The following is an 18,876-nucleotide window of genomic DNA, read 5'->3' on the forward strand; positions in this document are numbered from 1 at the left end:
CAATCAGAAAAGAAAAATACAAATCTTTTAAAGTTAGAAATGTTCAAGAACTCTTGCCTAATGATTATTTTCTTAGAATGCAGTTTTGTGAACAGTGGATGGAACGAATTAACAACGACCCCACAATTACAAACAAAATACTATTTTCAGACGAAAGTACTTTCTGTACAAATGGTACAGTCAATAAACAAAATACTCGAATATGGGCGCGAGAAAATCCTCACGTCATCCAGGAAACGCATACCCAAACAAGACAGAAACTTAACGTGTGGGCAGGAATTCTTGGAGATCGAATAATTGGACCATTTTTCATAGAGGGTCGCCTGAATACTGCAAAATATTTAGAATTACTTCAGGTGCAGGTCATTCCCGCATTAGGAAACGCTGTTCAAAATGGCAGGATAATTTTAATGACGGAGCCCCCGCTCATTGTGCAGCGACTGTTACCGAGTTTTTGAATGCCACGTTCCCAGGACGCTGGATTGGACGTTTTGGGCCATCTAAATGGCCAACTCGAAGCCCCGATCTTTCTCCTTTAGATAACTTTTATTGGGGCTATCTATCATCGAAAGTGTTTGATGTTGTTAGAGGCAGACCCAACAATATCGAAGAACTTCGTAATAGAATTATCGAGGCTTCGCGTACCATTACTCCCCGGCAGCTCCTAAATGTTAAAAGACATTTCTACAACTGTCTGGGCTTTTGTTTGGCTCAATTTGGAGGTCACTTTGAACAATTTATTTGAAAGGTTTTATTTGTTTATTGTTGATTTTTCAAAATATATTTTTGAGATTTTGAGGAAATTATTTTGTGTCACTGTCAGATATTTGTCTACCTGCTTTGAAGTGTAAAGGTAATGAAGGTTACGAGGTGCAGACAAAGCAAACTTTTTCATCAGAAAAATGTATTTTAAATAGGTTTCTCGCAAATTTTTTTGCAAAATAATGGGATTTTTTAAAGTCTGTTAACTTAAACTTCACTTGTTCCAAGTTTCAATCCTATCGATTAAATAGAACAGGTTTTGACATGGGGTTGAGAATATTACACGTAAAACCCTATGACCCGAGATAAAAAAAAATGCAGTGTATTTAAGGCTATGAGTGCAAAAACGGACTAACCCCAATATTATTAAGTGCTAAAAAATAGGTTTAAAAAAATACGAAAATGTAAGTGCGCAAAACCCTTTTAAATGGTCATTTTTGCAGTTCGAGTTAATTGAATGTTTTTGAGTGTTACTTAAATTTGCGGAATTTCTTTTAAATTTTTGGATATGGCTAATATTCGATTTTTCTATGTGGGTTAGTCCACTTTGCATTTAAAATAGATTGGGTTTTTTAATGGGTTACTAAAACTTAAGCTATAATAAGTATTACGTCAAAAACTTTATTTTTTTATTAAGTAGGTAGTTATTAAATAGGAAAATTTCTTCTTCCTCAATTGGGCCAATCACTTCACCTCCATTTGCTTGAGCGGATGACCTCAGATTTTTATAAAAATCTTGGTATATAGGAGGGATGAATTCCATTAACTCAAGGAGATCTTTCTTTTTAGCTTCATTAATGACATTACCATTTGGGTATAAAAGGGGCAGATCATTAATTTCCTTGGAAACAGATTTCCTTTTATTAAGATTTAATATGTTAAAATAAACCTCTTTATATTTTAGTATTGGGAAAATCTTTTCTAAACCTTAACCGTTGCATTTTGAGCCACTCCACTTTTGTTTCTGTTTCAGATACTTTTCTGTTACGTCAAGTTCCTTAGTAAAAAAAAATCTTCACTTATCCATTTCTATTATGGTAAAGGGATTTTTTTTCTAGCATGTCTTATGACAGTATGTGAGTCTTGAGGTATAAAGTATATGTGGATGGAATTTCTTTTCTTTTTCTATGATTCCGAAATCTTGGTCCCATGATAAATAGGAATGACCACTTACAAGGAATTTATAATCTATTTCTTTCACACTAAATAATGGAGCTGCAGTTATATAGTTACATATCAATGATATTATTATATTACGATTGACTGACCATCACATTGGTCAGAATACATAATAAGTCTTTTCATTGTAACAAAGTTTTTTATGTAATACAAAATGAAAGTAATACTTTCATCCCATACAAACATGAACGAATTATTGGTTCCCATTTCATGTATATTAAAGCAGTAAGTCCATAACTGCCTTTTATAGTAACAAATGCTGAAAAAAAAAACTGCTAAAAGAGCAGTTAATTTTTTTTCTTTTTTAAAAGCTTGTTTTCATTTTGAAAGACTCATCGAAAAATCTCTCCAAAAAAAATATTTTCAGCTTTTTTTTTAATTGAAATTTTACAAAATATTTCAAAATGCATCAAAATCAACGTTCTAGAATTTTTTTTTTAAGAAAACATTGATATATAACAGAAACTTAAAAAAAAATTAAAAACAATATTTTTTTTGCCAAAAAAACAATATAATCCATTTGTTTCAAAATCCAAATAATTATGAAAAATTGAATAACAACAGAGACTATAATTTAAAATCTATGCATTGCCTATAAAAACAACCAAAAAAAAAGGGTAATTTTTAAAGTTATTAGCAAAACAAGCACACTGATTTAAATTTACATTTTTTTTGAAAGAAACATTTACATTTTATGTCAAAAGCTTTACCAAAAATTGAAGAAACGCGTGATTTTTTTAGAAATAAGTTTCAATAATTTTAAATTTTAATTCTAAGGGTCTTGGCTTTTCTATGGCTTCTGACCAAAACAGATTTTTACCGAGAAACCCAATTATTAGGATCTGTATTAAAATAATTAAAAAAAAACTCATTAGAATTGACTGTCAAGAAAACATTAAAATGGGGCAAAAGAATTTTAAAAACCCCTTGCTAAAAATCCGAGAACTGTTTTTTTTTCTCAAAAATTAAATAAAAATCGGTTCTGGACTTAAAAAACCGATCACATTTATCTCAAAAATTTCAATTTCAAAAAATCCTATGTTTTCCAAAAATTTTGTATAAATTGGAGTGTATATATTATAGAATCTTAAATTGCATCTAAACAACAGTTTTATTCAGATTTTTTTAAGGGAATATTGAAATAAGCCAAAAATCGAAAAAATCATTTCTTTATTAATTTCCTGGAAGAAACACCAAATAAATCAACATTCTTCTTTATTTCTTCAAAGCAATTGATGACTTGTTTTTATTATCATACAAGTCAAATAAACATTTTTTCTTATTTATTCCGGACAGTTGATGATTTTTTTCTCTTTTTCAACTACCTGGGAGAAATTAAAAAATTAATTAATTGCAGCTCTTATTAGATGTAAATCGGCATTCTTTCTTATATATTCTAGACAGTTGATGAGTTTTTTTCTTTATCATACAATATAAATCAACGTTTTCTTTTATTTTTTTTTAAATCTGTTTTTAATGGATTTTTTGAACAATTTTCATGACATTTTTTTAAGCTTGTGACATAGGTATAGTAATATTTTCTTGGAAAATAATTGTAGCATATCGATTTTGATGCGTTTTGAATTACTGTATGAAACACTATGTAAAAAACACTATAATCCATTTTTTTCAAAATTCATTTAAAAAATTCAAATAATTTTGAAAAATTGAATAACAAGAGAGACTATAATATAAAACCTATGCATGGCCTATAAAAACAACCAAAAAAAAAGGAAAATTTTTAAAGTTATTAGCAAAACAAGCACATTGATTTACATTTACATTTTTTTTTTAAGAAAATCTTAAAATATGTCAAAAGCTTTACCAAAAATTGAAGAAACGCGTGATTTTTTTTTTACAAATTAATTTCAATAAATCCTGTTTTTTTGACGTTGTATTCGAAACTCTAATCCTAAAGGTCTTGGCTTTTCTATGGCTTCTGACCAAAACAAATTTTTTACCGAGAAACCCAATTATAAAGATCTGTATTTAAATAATTTCAAAAAATAACTTTCGAAATAACTGTCATGAAAACCTTAAAATGTGTCAAATGAATTTAAAAAACCCCTTGCCAGAGAACGGTTTTTTTCTCAAAGATTAAATAAAAATCGGTTCTCAACTTTAAAAAACGGGTCGGAAGTCTATTTTTTGCAATTTTGTCAGAAATATAATAAAATAAGTGAACAAATTCCGAAGAAACAGTTTTTTGACCATAATGGCACATGATTAAATTTTCCCAACTTCGGGATTTTTTACCTACTACTTATTTCAAACTACACTAAAACACAGTTTTACACTTTTAACTTGATCAGTAAATAAACCCTTTTAATAAACAATCTTTAATCAGTTTTCCTAAATGAAAAAACGCAAAAACTCAAAGAAAAAAAAAAGAATAGTCACAGAGCACCCATCAGTAATCCTGCCCGTCGGAATGCCCATAATGCAAGTACCCTGAGAACACCCCCTGTGTTTTGGTTTCAGGTACTATTGCCCCAGCCCGCGAAATTCCCAAAGAGGACACCCTTCACATAATCCTCGCCAACCTAAACCTAGTAGTACCCGTAGTGGCTGCAGTGCTCGTCATTATAGTTGCGATCATTGTGATTTGCGTGTTACGCGGCAAAGGAAACTATAACAAAGGTAAAGACCACACACTAACGTGAGCAATTTTCTTCCCGTTTCAGGTACCATAGCCCCGGCCAGGGAGATACCGGGCATGCGGATGTTGTTCCCGTGGATCCCGGATTGGGTGGAGTGGAATATCGCGGTACCGGTGGCCGCTACCGTCGTTGTGGTGGTCGTTGGTATTGTGGTGGTATGCGTGGCGTTGTCTAGGAAAGCCCATGGGCCCTTGCAAACTAGACTACGCAGCGATTGTATGTGTATGGTCCCTTTTTTCTGCTTTATTTAATTCTTTGTTATTCTATGGGTTTCAGAAAACGTTTTTGTTTATACAGAGTGTTAATTAAGTATGTATAATAATTATTATGACAGGCGATTCTTTGAGCAACTTTGACACAAAAAGTTTAAATATTATACTGATTACTGATTTATTTGCTCTTTTGATACTTTGTATAAGACAAGTCAGGAGAAAGAAACTGATAATCATAACTAACTTATTTAAAAGACTAAAACTATTATTTAAAAAAAACCTAATTACACACATATAAAACTATAATAACCACAAAAGTACCAACAAACAGTACAAACAAAGTACAGACATTGACTAGACAGGAGTGACTTTCAGCATGTTGCTGAATTCGTTGATATCATAGACGACCGAACTAATAATAGGCTTAATATTGAAGTTACATATCTATTCGTTTTAACGAAGCAGGCATTTGATTAAATAAGCTAATTCCTTCATAAAAAAAGGCTTTTTAAAATAAACAAGGTTAAATTTTGGCGGATAAAGAGCATCCTTACATCTAACATTATATACACGTTTGGCGAGTTGAATCTTACGGATTGAGTTTTAATATATTAGACCTAATAGATAGAGAGTAGACAGAGAACGACTGCATCGGTAACCTGCCACCGATTCTCCGTACCGCTCGCAATGTGAATTTAAATTAGGCTTGCTGGCAGTGATGAGCAAGCGCTTGGAGATGGGTAGGTTAGCCTCGAATCAAGTAATTTCACGCTTACACGAAAGATAAAAATGTATGTTGTTTTTTAACGTGCTCATAATCGCAAGTCAAAAAAACAACTTTAATATGCTCAAATCTTAAAAACCTTTGGTGAAAACTAAATACAATATTCTAAAATAAAATGAAAAATAACTCTTAAACAAAATAATAATTCTAATTAAATGGATTATTTAATTAAGTGTTCAAATACACCTCCTTGTTGGGCTTCACAGTATCCCAACCTGTCGTAAAATTCTCTACGTACATTGGCTAACATTTCAGGTGTAATGGACCTAGAAATATTAATAATTTTAAGTCGCAATTTGTCCAAATTAACGGCTCTTTCATGTTGGTGTTGCTAAAGAATTTCCGTCAAATAGCCCCATAAGAAGTAGTCGAAAGGCGTCAGGTCTGGAGATCGCGGAGGCCATGGTATGGTACCTCTTGTGGAAATAAGCCGTTCAGGAAAAGTGTTTGTTAAATAGTCCTGCACTTGTCTAGCGTTGTGAGTGGGACATCCGTCTTGTTGAAACCAAATTTCCTCAAAATTAACATCCAAGTTTCGTACAGCGGGTATAATATTTTATTGCAATAAAAGTAAATATCTCTCAGAGTTTAAGGTACCATCAATAAAAAAAGGCCCTACAATGTGATTGAATATACCACCCCAAACATTTACCTTTTGCGGGTATTGAGTTCGTAATGGTACACTCAAATGTAGATTTTCCCGAGACTCACGACTGAAGAATTATGTCGACCTAGAAGAGAAAAAGATGACTCGTCTGCAAATAAAATATTACTTGTAAAGTCGTCATTTTGATCAATTTTTTCTCTTAAGCTTTCACAAAACTCCAAGCGTTTTATTTGATCTTCTGAAAAAATTTCTTGAGTGTTTTTAATTTTATAGCCTTTCTACTTATTTTTTTTTCAAAATATCACGCACTGTACGACTTGGAATATCAAGCTCTTCAGAAATTTGGGAGCTAGAACAACTTTCACTTACTTCCACAAAAGCACACACCTTGACCTCCTTTTCAATCCTAGCGTCAGGTGTTCGACGAGGTTCCTGATCGGCACTAGAACATTTTGCACACCGATTTACACATCCCGACTGCTCAAACTTATGCCAGATATTATAAATTGTTTTAGCAGTAGGGACTTGCTGATCAGGATATGCAAATATAAAACGACCGACAACTGCACTATCCGCATGACAATACCATTTAATGATATTAATCTTTTGATCAACAGTGAAAACCATTTTTATTTTATTACTGTATCCATCTTCGTACCAAAGATTATAAATCGTGAACATGACACGTACATAGGTATGCGAGGAATTGCAACCGAACTTTAACCGGACTAATAAGCGCAACGACGACGCGATAGCCGCCCAGGGTTGAGCCGAGTTTATTCTCGCTCTACTCCGTCTCCTTCTTACACATTACGCAAAAATCATATTCGAAATTTTTTAACCGCCGAATGTGTATATTTACAATGATTTATACTTAAGTTCGCAACCGCTTGGTTTTCGAGATACAAGGTGTTAAAAAAAATGTCATCTTGGATAAACTTATCAAAACTAGAGCTTTTTAGGAAAGTTTTCGAGAAAAAACATTAAAGGCTCTAAATTCCATAACCTTAGACCACACAAAAGACATGAGATTTTTTAGAGCAATTTTTGTTCATATTTTTTTATTAAAATTATTACATTTCTTATTTCAAATAGGACTTTAACTGCCTGGAAGTAGTTTTTAATTTCCACAATAAAATAAATTTTTATCCAATCCAGACAGTTAAAGTTTCATTTTTTTAAAGCAAATAAAAGCTTCAATTATCTGGAAGAAATTAATTTTAATCTTAATCCACTAAAAATGACTGTTTTCTTCTGAAAGGACAAGTAAGGTCATCAGTCTCAAATTGTTTCATCCGTAGACATTGTTATTTGGTAATTAGCACATGACCTGACAAAACAGCCTTTTTCCAACTATAGTGGGAAATTTGTTTATGTAAGCAATAAAATATGTATTTCTTGCAATGGATCTTAGGAATCATTTGGCTTTGATGTTCATGTAATAAATGACAGAACTTAAAGAATTTAGGACGCATTAACTTAAATAAAGGATCATGCCTTTTGAAAACGATGCGGTAAAATAATTAATACAGTCAAAAAAATTAACAATAATTACAAGGCAGAGTACAGTTAAAGTTTCACTTTTTTAAAGCAAATAAAAGCTTCAATTATTTGGAGGAAATTAATTTTTTTAAGTAGTAAATTAGAGACTACCCTTCTTGGTTCAAATCCTCTAAAAAAAAATTCTCTAACGTCTAGACAGTCGCTAATGTTAGTGGACTTAAAAAAAAACTTAATTAAATTGGGACATAACCGACACCTTAGTAGTATAAACTAAACCGGAAAATTACAACAAAATTGGATAGAGGATATTTAGGATATTCAAGAAAAACCAATTTTTTTACACCTGTATCTTGTAAATAAAACCGTTGCAAACACCTGTTTATTTGAACTTTTTGTCCTAAAGTCACTCATCAAGAATCGCCTATAAAATTTATATTGTACATACTTAATTAACACCCTCTATATACTTGGGGCAAGAAATATCGATGTTGATTAGCCCTACAGTAGGGGAAAATCTTGAAAATCACTAGAAAATTTGTTCCAAAAGTTAATAAATTTTCTTGCATAGTGAGACAATACAGAAACAAAAGGGAATTTCCCTTAGAATCTGTAATATAGAAATTTTGATCAACTTTCTACAGTTTTTTTTTGACAAATGTTAAAGTGCCAAAGAAATTGATAAAAAATTAACAGATTGATGCTAAAAATTGAAGAAACCTGTAGGAAATTATTGGAGTTTAATTGGGTTGATGCTTAGAAAAAGAAATTTTGAATTTTCCCCTTAATAAGCGATTTTCTCAAAAATTTGTGCAAATAATTTTTTTTTAAGTTGAGTTGAGTTGAGCATAATTTTTCACACATACTTGGAATAATTTTTAATTTTTCCAGATCTTTTAATGTTAATTTTTTTGGAATAGTTAAGGTCACTTTTTAATTTCTTCCAGACGTGTTTTCTTATATTTTTCAATGTACTATAATATTGTCAACTTTTTCCAAGCAGATGAGTTGATATTTTATAACCTTCAATATTTTGAATTCTTGTCACATTGTTTTAAGTGATTAGGGTTATTTGGAAAAATGTGACAACCTATAAACTCTTGATTTAATAACATAATTTTAAAAAGACAAATTCCGCTGAAAATTCTCCCTTATATAGGATGGAAATGAGCAGCAGTAAATAAGGTTTTGGATTTTTTAGTATATCTCTAAGCTCTTTTAAAAATGTGTTGGAAAGAACACTAGAATCGTGTTTTTTCTAATTAAGTTGGGTTACTTGAGTTAGTTTACACGCTTTCGTATATCGTGACTTAAAGTGTGAAACAATTGTAGATACTTATTTGAAATTAGATAATATTGCAGATACCATTTTAGGTTTTTTTATATTAGTTGTATTCTCTGTTTGATCATCAATAAATAAATAATTAAAAAAAAATAAGTTGGTACAGTTTTTCACGTATTCCTGGACTAATTTCTATCAGGTAGCTAGGATTCCTTTTAATTCTTTTCCAGGCATCACTTTTCAAACGTTTCTGGGTTATTTTTTAAAATTCTGGGTCTCTTTTCAAATTTTTTCCAGGCACAGATTTGCACGTCATGTTTCTGGAACAATTTCATTTTTTCCAGGTAGTTAGGATTACTTTTTCATAGGAAGTAGACATGACTTCAACGGTCATTTTTCTCCGTATTTCAAGGTTTAACTTTTTCAATGCACATGAGCTGATTTTTAATAAGGAAATTTTCCAGATAATTAGGATAACTTTTTCAGGCAAATGATGTGCTTTTTTGTGTTTTATGCCCCTGGGATTACTTTAAAATTTTGCTAGTAGTTATGGTCACTGTTTAATTTGTTTCTAAGTAGTTAACGTAAATATTCATGTGTTTCAAAGTACTGCTAGGATGGACAGACTAAGACTAGATAATATATCTATTTTTTTCTACTTCACGTTTTGCCAATAAGCCGAAAATTGAAAATTAAAAACCCTTAAATATGTCAAACTCTCCTGCCGAAACACCTAGAAAAACTTTAAGCCTCTTAAATACAAAAAACCCTGGTCTGTCAAAACATTCAAATATGTCTTCTAATTCAACCAATCGTCCCATAGATGACGTAGTATACAACCAATCGTGCAACGCCGCCTCAACGCTGGATAAACGCCGTCCAGATCTACGTGATGAACTTGGCTACATCGCACCCCCCAACAGGAAACTACCCCCGGTTCCAGGGTCGAACTACAACACCTGCGACCGGATTAAAAGAGGTACCATAAGTAAGATCATTCATCGCTTCTTAGCATGCTTAAATGTTTCTTTTTAGACGCTTTCGTCATTCTTGGTGCAAAAAGAATTCCCATAAACCATGAAACTTTATAGGTGATGGTTGTTTTTTAATATAAAGTTTCGTTGTTTGTCATTGATTAAGTGCAGTGTAATAAATTATGTTTTTCAATTTTTAATAGAAAAACATTCTCGGCAACGTAGCATAATATTGATTATTGGCAATATATTTTATAAAATTACAAAAACTAAGAAACTCGTCAAATTGGCAACGTTGGTTTGGCAGAAATTTTAGTCAGTGAGTAGCCCTTGTGCTGCGTTGCCAGCATGTCTGCAATTTTCAAAATGTCAACTACTTGTTCTTATATAGTTAATTCATTATTATTTTATCACACTGTGTGACCTCCCGACCCCTTGCTTTTATGTATACTAATATATTCAGCAATTTTTTTACTTTTTTTTTGCGATATTGTGTCATTCCAAAAAAACCTCTGATGGACTAGAGATAGAGAGAGGTGGCTGCGTTTTTTTTTTGTTTTTTTTTTATTTTAAACTTGGATCATTTAGGGGCGCATTATCGTTCTCATTCCACTTGGGACCCCCGTCAACGCCATTTGTACGAAGAATTGAGAAGTAGGCGTGGATCAAACGAAACCGTACATACTCACAGAGGTAATCATAACGGTTATTTTTTTTTATATATAAAAAAGAAAATTTTGAATTTTATTTGTTTACTTGGACTAAAGCGCCATTACTTTCAAGTTAACTTAATTTTTTTTTGCACGCATTTTTTTTCAAAATTTAACAAAAAAATTGCATTTTTCGGTAAAAAAAGTACTAACCGCACTTCAAAGCTAATGTGTGCGTCTTCTCTAACAAAGTAAGTGTTATTTGTAAGTTAGAAATAATTTTCCCAAGCTGCTTTTTAGCCCGTGCATGCCCACTTTGCATGACGCCATTTTGTTTGATCATCCCCTAGTGTTTAATACAATTTTGCCCAAAAATTCACTTGAAAAACACTATCAAAAAAAAAACTTACTGCACAAGTGCTAACTTCTACACAGGTCTGCAAAAAATTAATTTCTCACTCGCTTAATATGTAAATATTACAAAAAAAATAACATAACATGGCATGAACTCCCACTAATAATCAAATACTCTCACTCATTCCGTTATTCTTCCACCAAAAGGTATGGACGACGAGATCTGCCCTTACGCCACCTTCCACCTGCTAGGATTCCGCGAAGAAATGGACCCGACCAAGGCGATGCAGTTCCAGACTTTCCCACATCCACACGCCGGCACCATGGGACCATCTGGAATCAACACTCCTCACCAGATTCATTCCAGAAATGGATCGCAATCCATGCCCAGGCAAGCCGCCAATAGGCGATACGACAGAGTTGGATCTCAAGGTACGTCAATCTGAGAACTATATTTATTTTTCCAGAAGACTTCATGCATCTCGTTTTGTTCATTAACAATGTTAATTACAGGGAATTAATGATATATTAACCTTAAATAAAAGCATAGACAATACATTAATGCTGGACGTTGAACGATTTAGTCGAAACGTTGGCAAAAACAACGAAATTTTAACGTCAAGCCGACGTTCATAAATTATAGGCGGCATTTAATAAACGATGCCAATAACTAACGATTTGGCGAAAATTACGAAGTTTTAACGTTGGCTTTCTTTTTGATATTAATACGTAAAATTTACTGGAAAACCTCGGCGATCCTTGAACGATCAACGTTGGAGAAAAGAATAAAATCTCGACGTTAAATAGACGTCAACTTAAATTTTTTTGAATTAAAGGTCAAGAATGAACAACGTTAGGAACAGCGACGTAATTTCAACGTTAAAATAACTTCGATCTTGTCATTTACGCGCAAGATTGATGAAAAAACGTCATTGAGCAACAACGTCATTTGCTAAGTAAATTTCAACGTTAAAAGGACGTTGGTTTTTCTTTTTGTAGTTTATAGGAGTAAACATTAAACGAACGTCAATATTGGAATAAAACTACGAAATTTTAACGTTGAATGAACTGTCTGCTTTTCTTTTTGAAGTCTAAAAGTGTAATTGAAAAAAGGCGACGGCCAAGAACGTTTGAGTAAACAACATAATTCCTATGAGAAATTTAAACGTTAAATAGACCTCGGATTTTTTTATATTATCAGAAAAATATCAATAGCCAACAAATCTTAGCAAAAATTACAAAGTTTCAGGATCAGCAACATTGTCCAAAATTACGTAATTTTAACGTTAAAAAATTACGTATTTTAGTGAAAAGCCTTGATGAACTAATTTCCAGGACAAATTCAAACGTTAAACAAACGCCAAGGTTGAATCAACGTTGGTGAAAATAACGAAATTTCTACGTTGAACGTTTTTGGGGTTAATATTAGAGGATATTGATCAGGACAATTATTATGTAATGTACGTTGGGAAAACAACAAATTATTAAAAAAAAAAAAATCTCAAAATCTTGTACGAATTTTGAAAAACACTGAAATAGATGTCTAACCAAATTGTCTAGGGAATATGTGTACAAATTTTCAAAATTATACGTTTTAAATTTTTTGAGTTATGGACGTTGTGTCAAATAAGAAAATCAATATTTTCAAAAAAAAAAAATTTGCTTAAAATATTGTACGAATTTAGAAAAACGCTAAAATAGGTGTCCAATTAAATTATCCAAGGAATATGTGTACAGATTTTCAAAATGGCATCTGATCAATTTTTTGAGTTAGAGACATTGTGTCGAATAATGAGAAAAAAAATCAGTAATTTAAAAAAAAAATAATTTTATATTATACATAAAATTTACTGAAACACCTCGATGATCTACGAACGATATTAGTGAGAACAAAATACGTAATTAACGTTAGCAAAAACAACAAAATTTCAACGTCAAATGGACTTCAACTTCCTTTTTTTAAACGTCAACGCTCGCCAACATTCTTGGTATGTTGGAGAAAATTCCGTAATTTCAACGTTAAAAAATGGCGTTATTTAGGGGTTATAACGTTAGGAGTTATAGAACAAATTCAATATTATGAGAACAACTGCGTCATTACTCTTAGTAAAAACAATAAAATTTCAACGTTAATTGGGGGTCGACTTGGTGTGTCCAAATGAAATCAAGGTAATAACCCAGACAAATTTAAACTTTAAATAGGCCAATAACATTGGCGAAATAACTGACGTTAAAATTTCACTTTGCTTTTTGAGATTTATTGACGTAATTTATTGCAAAACCTTGTATTTATTGCAAAAAGTCGCACGTAATGAAGGGACGACTTTTCTGCAATTTTGCTAAAATAATTTACTAAAAAACCTAAGAAAACTCAGTTCATGAGTCAGTTCTTCTTCGTAGACTAGAAAACAGCCATTTAGTCCACTTGAATTGGGTAAAACTTTATGTTACAATGAAAGTTTGTCACGTTTATTTAAACAATTTTCTTGATATTCCTAATGACCTTCCATTGAAATATTGTAGGAAACGGCAGCATTTACTCCGGTCCAGGACCCGAATACGACGATCCAGCAAACTGTGCTCCCGAGGATGAACAATACGGCTCCCAATATGGCGGATATGGTGCTCCCTATGATCAATATGGCAGTCGTGGATCAATCGGACGTCGCTCTTTGGGTCCGTAACGCATTTTTTCAGTCAGAGACTTTTTAACGCGATTTCTTTGTAGGTTCCTTAAGGATTCCCCCGACCAGCAACTCGCCCGAACCACCACCGCCACCACCACGTAACCACGATCCCTCCTTCAACGACTCAAAGGACTCCAATGAAATCTCCGAAGCGGAATGCGATCGCGATCAACTGATCAACAGTAGAACGTACGGGGGTAAGAACCAAAAGATTTTATAGAGATGCTATCAGAGAATTTTAAGCCGTTATGGTGACTAAATAAAATTAAAAAAATTGCACCTTTTTGTTTTCTAACGTTTGAATGAACTAAAAAACTGTAAATTGATTTTCAGAAGACGAGTCGGGTAAGTTGTCATGGGTTATGAGCGGTTCTTAGTGTTATTTGGTCTTCGAAATCATGTTGCAGATCACCATCACCATTAAAATAAACCAGGAATTACCTTTTTAAGGAAAAAAAAAACAATTTTTCCCAAAAGATGTAGTTCTTTCCTGGTATATTTTTTACTCGCCTCATTCTAAGCTCATAAACATACATTTAATTTGTTATATATTAATTTAAGGTGTATTTTCTGCTCATTATTCTTTATTTATATGAAGGATAAAGATCAAACTATTTATTTTTAAAGTGTGTCTAACAATATTTCGCACTTGTTTGCATGTCATATGTGACTAACTTTATTTTGCACCTTTAACATATACTGCGTGATTAGTTTGTATGAAAAGTTTATAATTTTTTTGGCACTAAAAATTAATAATTTTATATTTCTATGTGCGTACATGTAATTGAATTGAAGATTTATTTTAATAACAATAGGCATTTCTTGAATATCTTACCAAGGTCCTATGAAGATTTTAATGTTCTGTAAAAGTTTTTAAAAAATTAATAAGAAAATATTTAAAAAATAATAAAAATTTAAGATGTTTTTGAAATATTAATTAAAAAAACCAAATTAAAAATTTTCTTATTAACAGAATTTTAATTCAAAAATTACTAGAATACAAACAATTAAAATTAAAATAACTACAAAAAATTAGTTAAAGTCCTTTCCTTAAATGTCTTAGTTGAAATATGGAATATATATTCCAGTAATGTCTGTTTTAATGCCAGGAGCGTCTTGAGTCCTACTTTAAGAACATTTAAACTGAATTTTATTTTATTTTTATTTTACTGTTTATTTTGCATAAAAACTCAATTTTTTTAGACATTAGTTAAATATATATATATATTGTCTAAGTTGTGTTCGTGTAGTAAGTGTGTATTTTTTCAGTAATGAGAGGTAACGCGAAGGATGGCATGACCCACGAGGAAATGAGAAAACTGATTGAGAGGTCAGTAGTACAAGTTAAAATGGATCTAATTAATGTTTTTTTTAATGATTTTACTAACAATTTAATTTTTTTTAATTAAACAATCAATTCGATGATTCATTACATATGATGTCATCATCATCTATATATCATCTCTTGCATTTAAATGATATATAAAATAAATTAATAATTTTTTCATGGATCCCTCTCAAGCAGGAAACTGTAAGTTAGTTAATTGTTTCGCTTTTTATGTTTTAATTAAGGCACCGTCTAATTAAAATTGCTTTTCAATACATTCACTTCACTTTTGCTTTATATGTGATCAATGCATGATCTTTTTGTCTTTTTTTTTAATATACATTTTATTAATGATTCTCACTTTTTTTGATCCCCTTGCAAGCACGCATTTCTTTACACCATAATTTTTGTTGTCGTTAAAACCTTGTTATAATAAGGAACGAACAGTGTCATTTAAGCTTTTAATCATCATTGGTGGGCTCAAGATACTATGAATAAGAAGTGAACACTTTAATATCAATAAAAACAATACAGATATCAAAGAAAGAGTTCGTTAAGTTAGTTGCACTTAAAAATTTACTTTTTTTGTTTCTCCTGCTCAACTGCACCCTTGATTAAATAATTGCACTAAAAAATGCAACATGTTGTATTTCTCTTTTTTTAATTATTTCCGTTTCAAAATATAATTTCTGCTTTTTTTGAAATTTTTGGATTTCTTCCTTTTTTTCGCCTTTTCTTACGATTAATTGCACTTTTTTTTAATTAAATTTTTTTTATAGTTAATTTCACTTTAATTGCTTTTTTTTATAGTTCCTTCATTTTTTTGGAAATAAGTTTTTTTGACGTTCTTAGAATATCTCGAAAGAGTCATTTTAAGAAAAACCAATGGTTTAGAACCCTTAGTGTAACCATTTTATTTGTTTCCTCTTCTTCCTACTTCTGCTATTTTTTCTTCTCATTTTTTTTTATTATAATGTGTCTTTTTTGTATCTCTTTTAGTTCCCTTCTAAAGGTCCTATCTTATGACATTAAATGACTTTCAAAATAAGCCAAAAGTGAGTCAATGACGCTTAAATCAATGCCTTTTGATCGTCATTCGACTTTCTGGGGTTAATTACCAAATCGCGATAAAATAACCCGATTTTCTTACTAGTCCTAGTATCTTGGGTTAAGCTGATAAATAAACCCCAAAATAATATTTAAACTTATATGAACCATTAACAATTAAATTTCTCCTTTGAAATTATAGAAACGAAACAGGGCAAACCGCAGCCACAAACGGGGGACTCACAGCCTACGATACTGTGGCAGTGTAATCTGTAAGCGACCCACCCGACTTCCGCATCTGGAGCCGCTTGATTTTTCATTTTTCTGGATATTTAGCAACCGACTTATAGTTGCCATACTATTAATATTTACGACAGTAGGAAAATCTTCAAAATCAAAATAAAAATTATTCATATATTAAGTCTCGGTAAACATTTTTGCTATTATTAATCAAGAATTGCCATATTTATATGCATTGAGTTGCTAAATGTCAAAGGTTGCAAAAAGTGTTTTTTTCAAGAAGCTGATTTTCTTCAAGCCCTATATACTAGATAAACACTTTTTACAATCTATATATTATTTAGAATTATGTTATCTAATACCTACACCAAATATTAAGATATATTATGGAAACAGGTGTTCGGAGCCGCTTTTACGAATACGTACACTTTATATTGCCGAGTTGTAGGTAAAAAAATCTATATACACTGATTGGCTGGCTGATGGCATTTTTTTGTGGCGTTTTTTATCTTCATCGTATATGTTCGATTTGTATACAGTGGCTCAATGTGTCATGTGATATTTTTGTGGTTTGTGGATGTTTCCGTTTGGTTTTTTTTGGAGGGAAAATATACGAGGTTCGATGTTTGTCAATGTTTCACCTTTTACATATCTGGCAACTGTACTGTTCTAGGTAGTTTTTTGGTCAAGTTAATTTCATGATTCTTCTAGGCAGTTGAGACCGTTTTGTTTTAGAAGCTGCTTTTCACCAAGACACTTCTATTAAATTGCTTAGAAGAAGTGCAATTTGATTTTTTTCTACATCTTCGCTCATCAATATTTTCCTTTTAAGTAGTTTATATTATTCGCTCTTTCCAGTTTAATGAAAGTATTTTTTTAGTTCTTCCAGGCAATTGAACCGTTTCTTTTTATAAGCATTTTATGGCTTTTCCTATTTCAACTGCCTGGACGTTTAACACATATTGTTTCCACCTTAAAGAAACCCGTTCTATTGTTCTTAAACGACTGACTTAATTTTCATTATTTTTGCAGACAATTGGTGTGTTTTTTCAACATATTTCAACTGCCTGGACGAAGCAAGAAAATCGTCTATTATCATTAATCACGGTTTTCTTTTGAAGCTGTTAACTTCATTATTCGCATTTGTTTATTGAAAATACTGTCAATAATTTATTGATCAATTTAGGATAGACTTCAAAAAACTTTTAAGAACTCAAAAAGGTGAAATATTGGTAAAGATTGAGTCCATTTAAAATGTCTACAGGTGGTGCCAAAAATGTTTTGATATTCGCTAAATAAAACTCAACAATGTACCAAACAAAAATAAACTGTAGACTCTTTTAATTTTGTATAGGTAGCCTTATTGTTTATTTTTATGCTTTATTAGGTTGTTTTGTTTTCGACTTTTTCGGTAGTTTTTAGTGAACGGTTGGCGATATGTTTTTTTTTTTTTTGGTTAGTTTAATCGTGCTATACAAGTTTTCGAAGGTTGTGCGTCGCCAGCTCTAGGTAATAAAATACGCTACGAATAAAACTAAATTTTCTATTGTAATATATATAGTTTCCTTCATTTTTGCACATTATTTTTTGTTGGTCCTGGTTAATATAAAGAACTTTTTAAGTCAAATAACACTTCTTTAAGTTTATTTAAGATAATTGTAATCTCTTTAAAATATATCAGTGTTTTAAGCATGCATAAGAATATATTAAAAAGTAGAGCGTTGATATTAAAATTTAGACACAAAAATACGATCAGATCTAGATGTCCAAAAAATTATCGCAAATAATCTTATTAATATTGAGATAAAACTCTCTGCTTGTCATTAAATTCTATAGAATTAAGTAGATCTAAGTATATTACAAGATTTAATCATTTTTAACGATGGCATTTTAGACTTGTTCCTGCCTTTTATTATTTATATAATAATGTATAATAATGCGTCTTTACCTGATTATTATATTGTGTCGCATCCATTATAATTTTCTAGCTTCAAGTTCCTAAATAGAGTCAACAGAATTTATTAATATTTTTTTAGATTCTTATGACTAGTCCAAAGCGCGAACTTCCAAGTTAAAAAAGCATTTTATCGTATAAAAATGGTTTGAAATGCCATTCATTATATGTAATGTAAGTGTGCTCTATATATCCTTATTGTAAGTTAAGAAAACCAAATAGCTTAGTTGGTTTGATAAAAACAAATTGGTGAGCTGTAATATTCTCTTTCTCTCTGTAACCGTTTATCGTAGTGTTTACTATTATTGTATATTGATTTTCCGTGGTGTATTTAACCTTTATATACTCTCTTATACTAATAATACTTATCTATTTACAAGTTTTGTGTATATTATTATTTTTTAAGAACGCATAATCGTTTTCGACAAGGGACGCGTTGGCTTATTCGATTTTATCAAATTTTGAAGCTTGTGTACCAAAGTACTTTCGATTTGGTTAATAAATAATAATTATAAGACGTATGTTTTATTTTATTTTTATCCCTAAATAGTTCCTTGACTTTAATATTCCTCATTAAAATATTATATTACGTTCAGGCTACATAGGTGATATAAGGTCGTCAAACCTATCCTAACATTACAAATACCTTGTTTTTTT

At 31.2% G+C, this 18,876-nt stretch overlaps 1 protein-coding gene across 50 annotated transcripts in view; it reads left to right on the forward strand.

Moving 5' to 3' along the window:
* Positions 1-18,734, forward strand: part of LOC126742555 (cell adhesion molecule Dscam2) — an 88,510-nt gene extending 69,776 nt beyond the window's left edge. For 40 of the 50 annotated variants that reach the window (XM_050449219.1, XM_050449259.1, XM_050449258.1 and 37 more), the window contains 8 exons: positions 4,626-4,823; positions 9,810-9,974; positions 10,549-10,653; positions 11,172-11,396; positions 13,488-13,640; positions 13,693-13,848; positions 14,921-14,981; positions 16,228-18,734. In XM_050449219.1, the coding sequence (XP_050305176.1) occupies positions 4,626-4,823; positions 9,810-9,974; positions 10,549-10,653; positions 11,172-11,396; positions 13,488-13,640; positions 13,693-13,848; positions 14,921-14,981; positions 16,228-16,294 (1,130 nt within the window). In that variant the 3' untranslated portion in view covers positions 16,295-18,734. Of the gene's footprint in view, positions 1-4,422; positions 4,582-4,625; positions 4,824-9,809; positions 9,975-10,548; positions 10,654-11,171; positions 11,397-13,487; positions 13,641-13,692; positions 13,849-14,920; positions 14,982-16,227 lie in introns of all 50 variants that reach the window. The other 10 variants (XM_050449266.1, XM_050449269.1, XM_050449271.1 and 7 more) reach the window with 2 other exon arrangements.
* The last annotated feature ends 142 nt before the right edge of the window (positions 18,735-18,876 follow it).

The sequence above is a fragment of the Anthonomus grandis genome, chromosome 11 (genome assembly GCF_022605725.1).
Source record: "Anthonomus grandis grandis chromosome 11, icAntGran1.3, whole genome shotgun sequence".
Taxonomy (NCBI): Eukaryota; Metazoa; Arthropoda; class Insecta; order Coleoptera; family Curculionidae; genus Anthonomus; species Anthonomus grandis.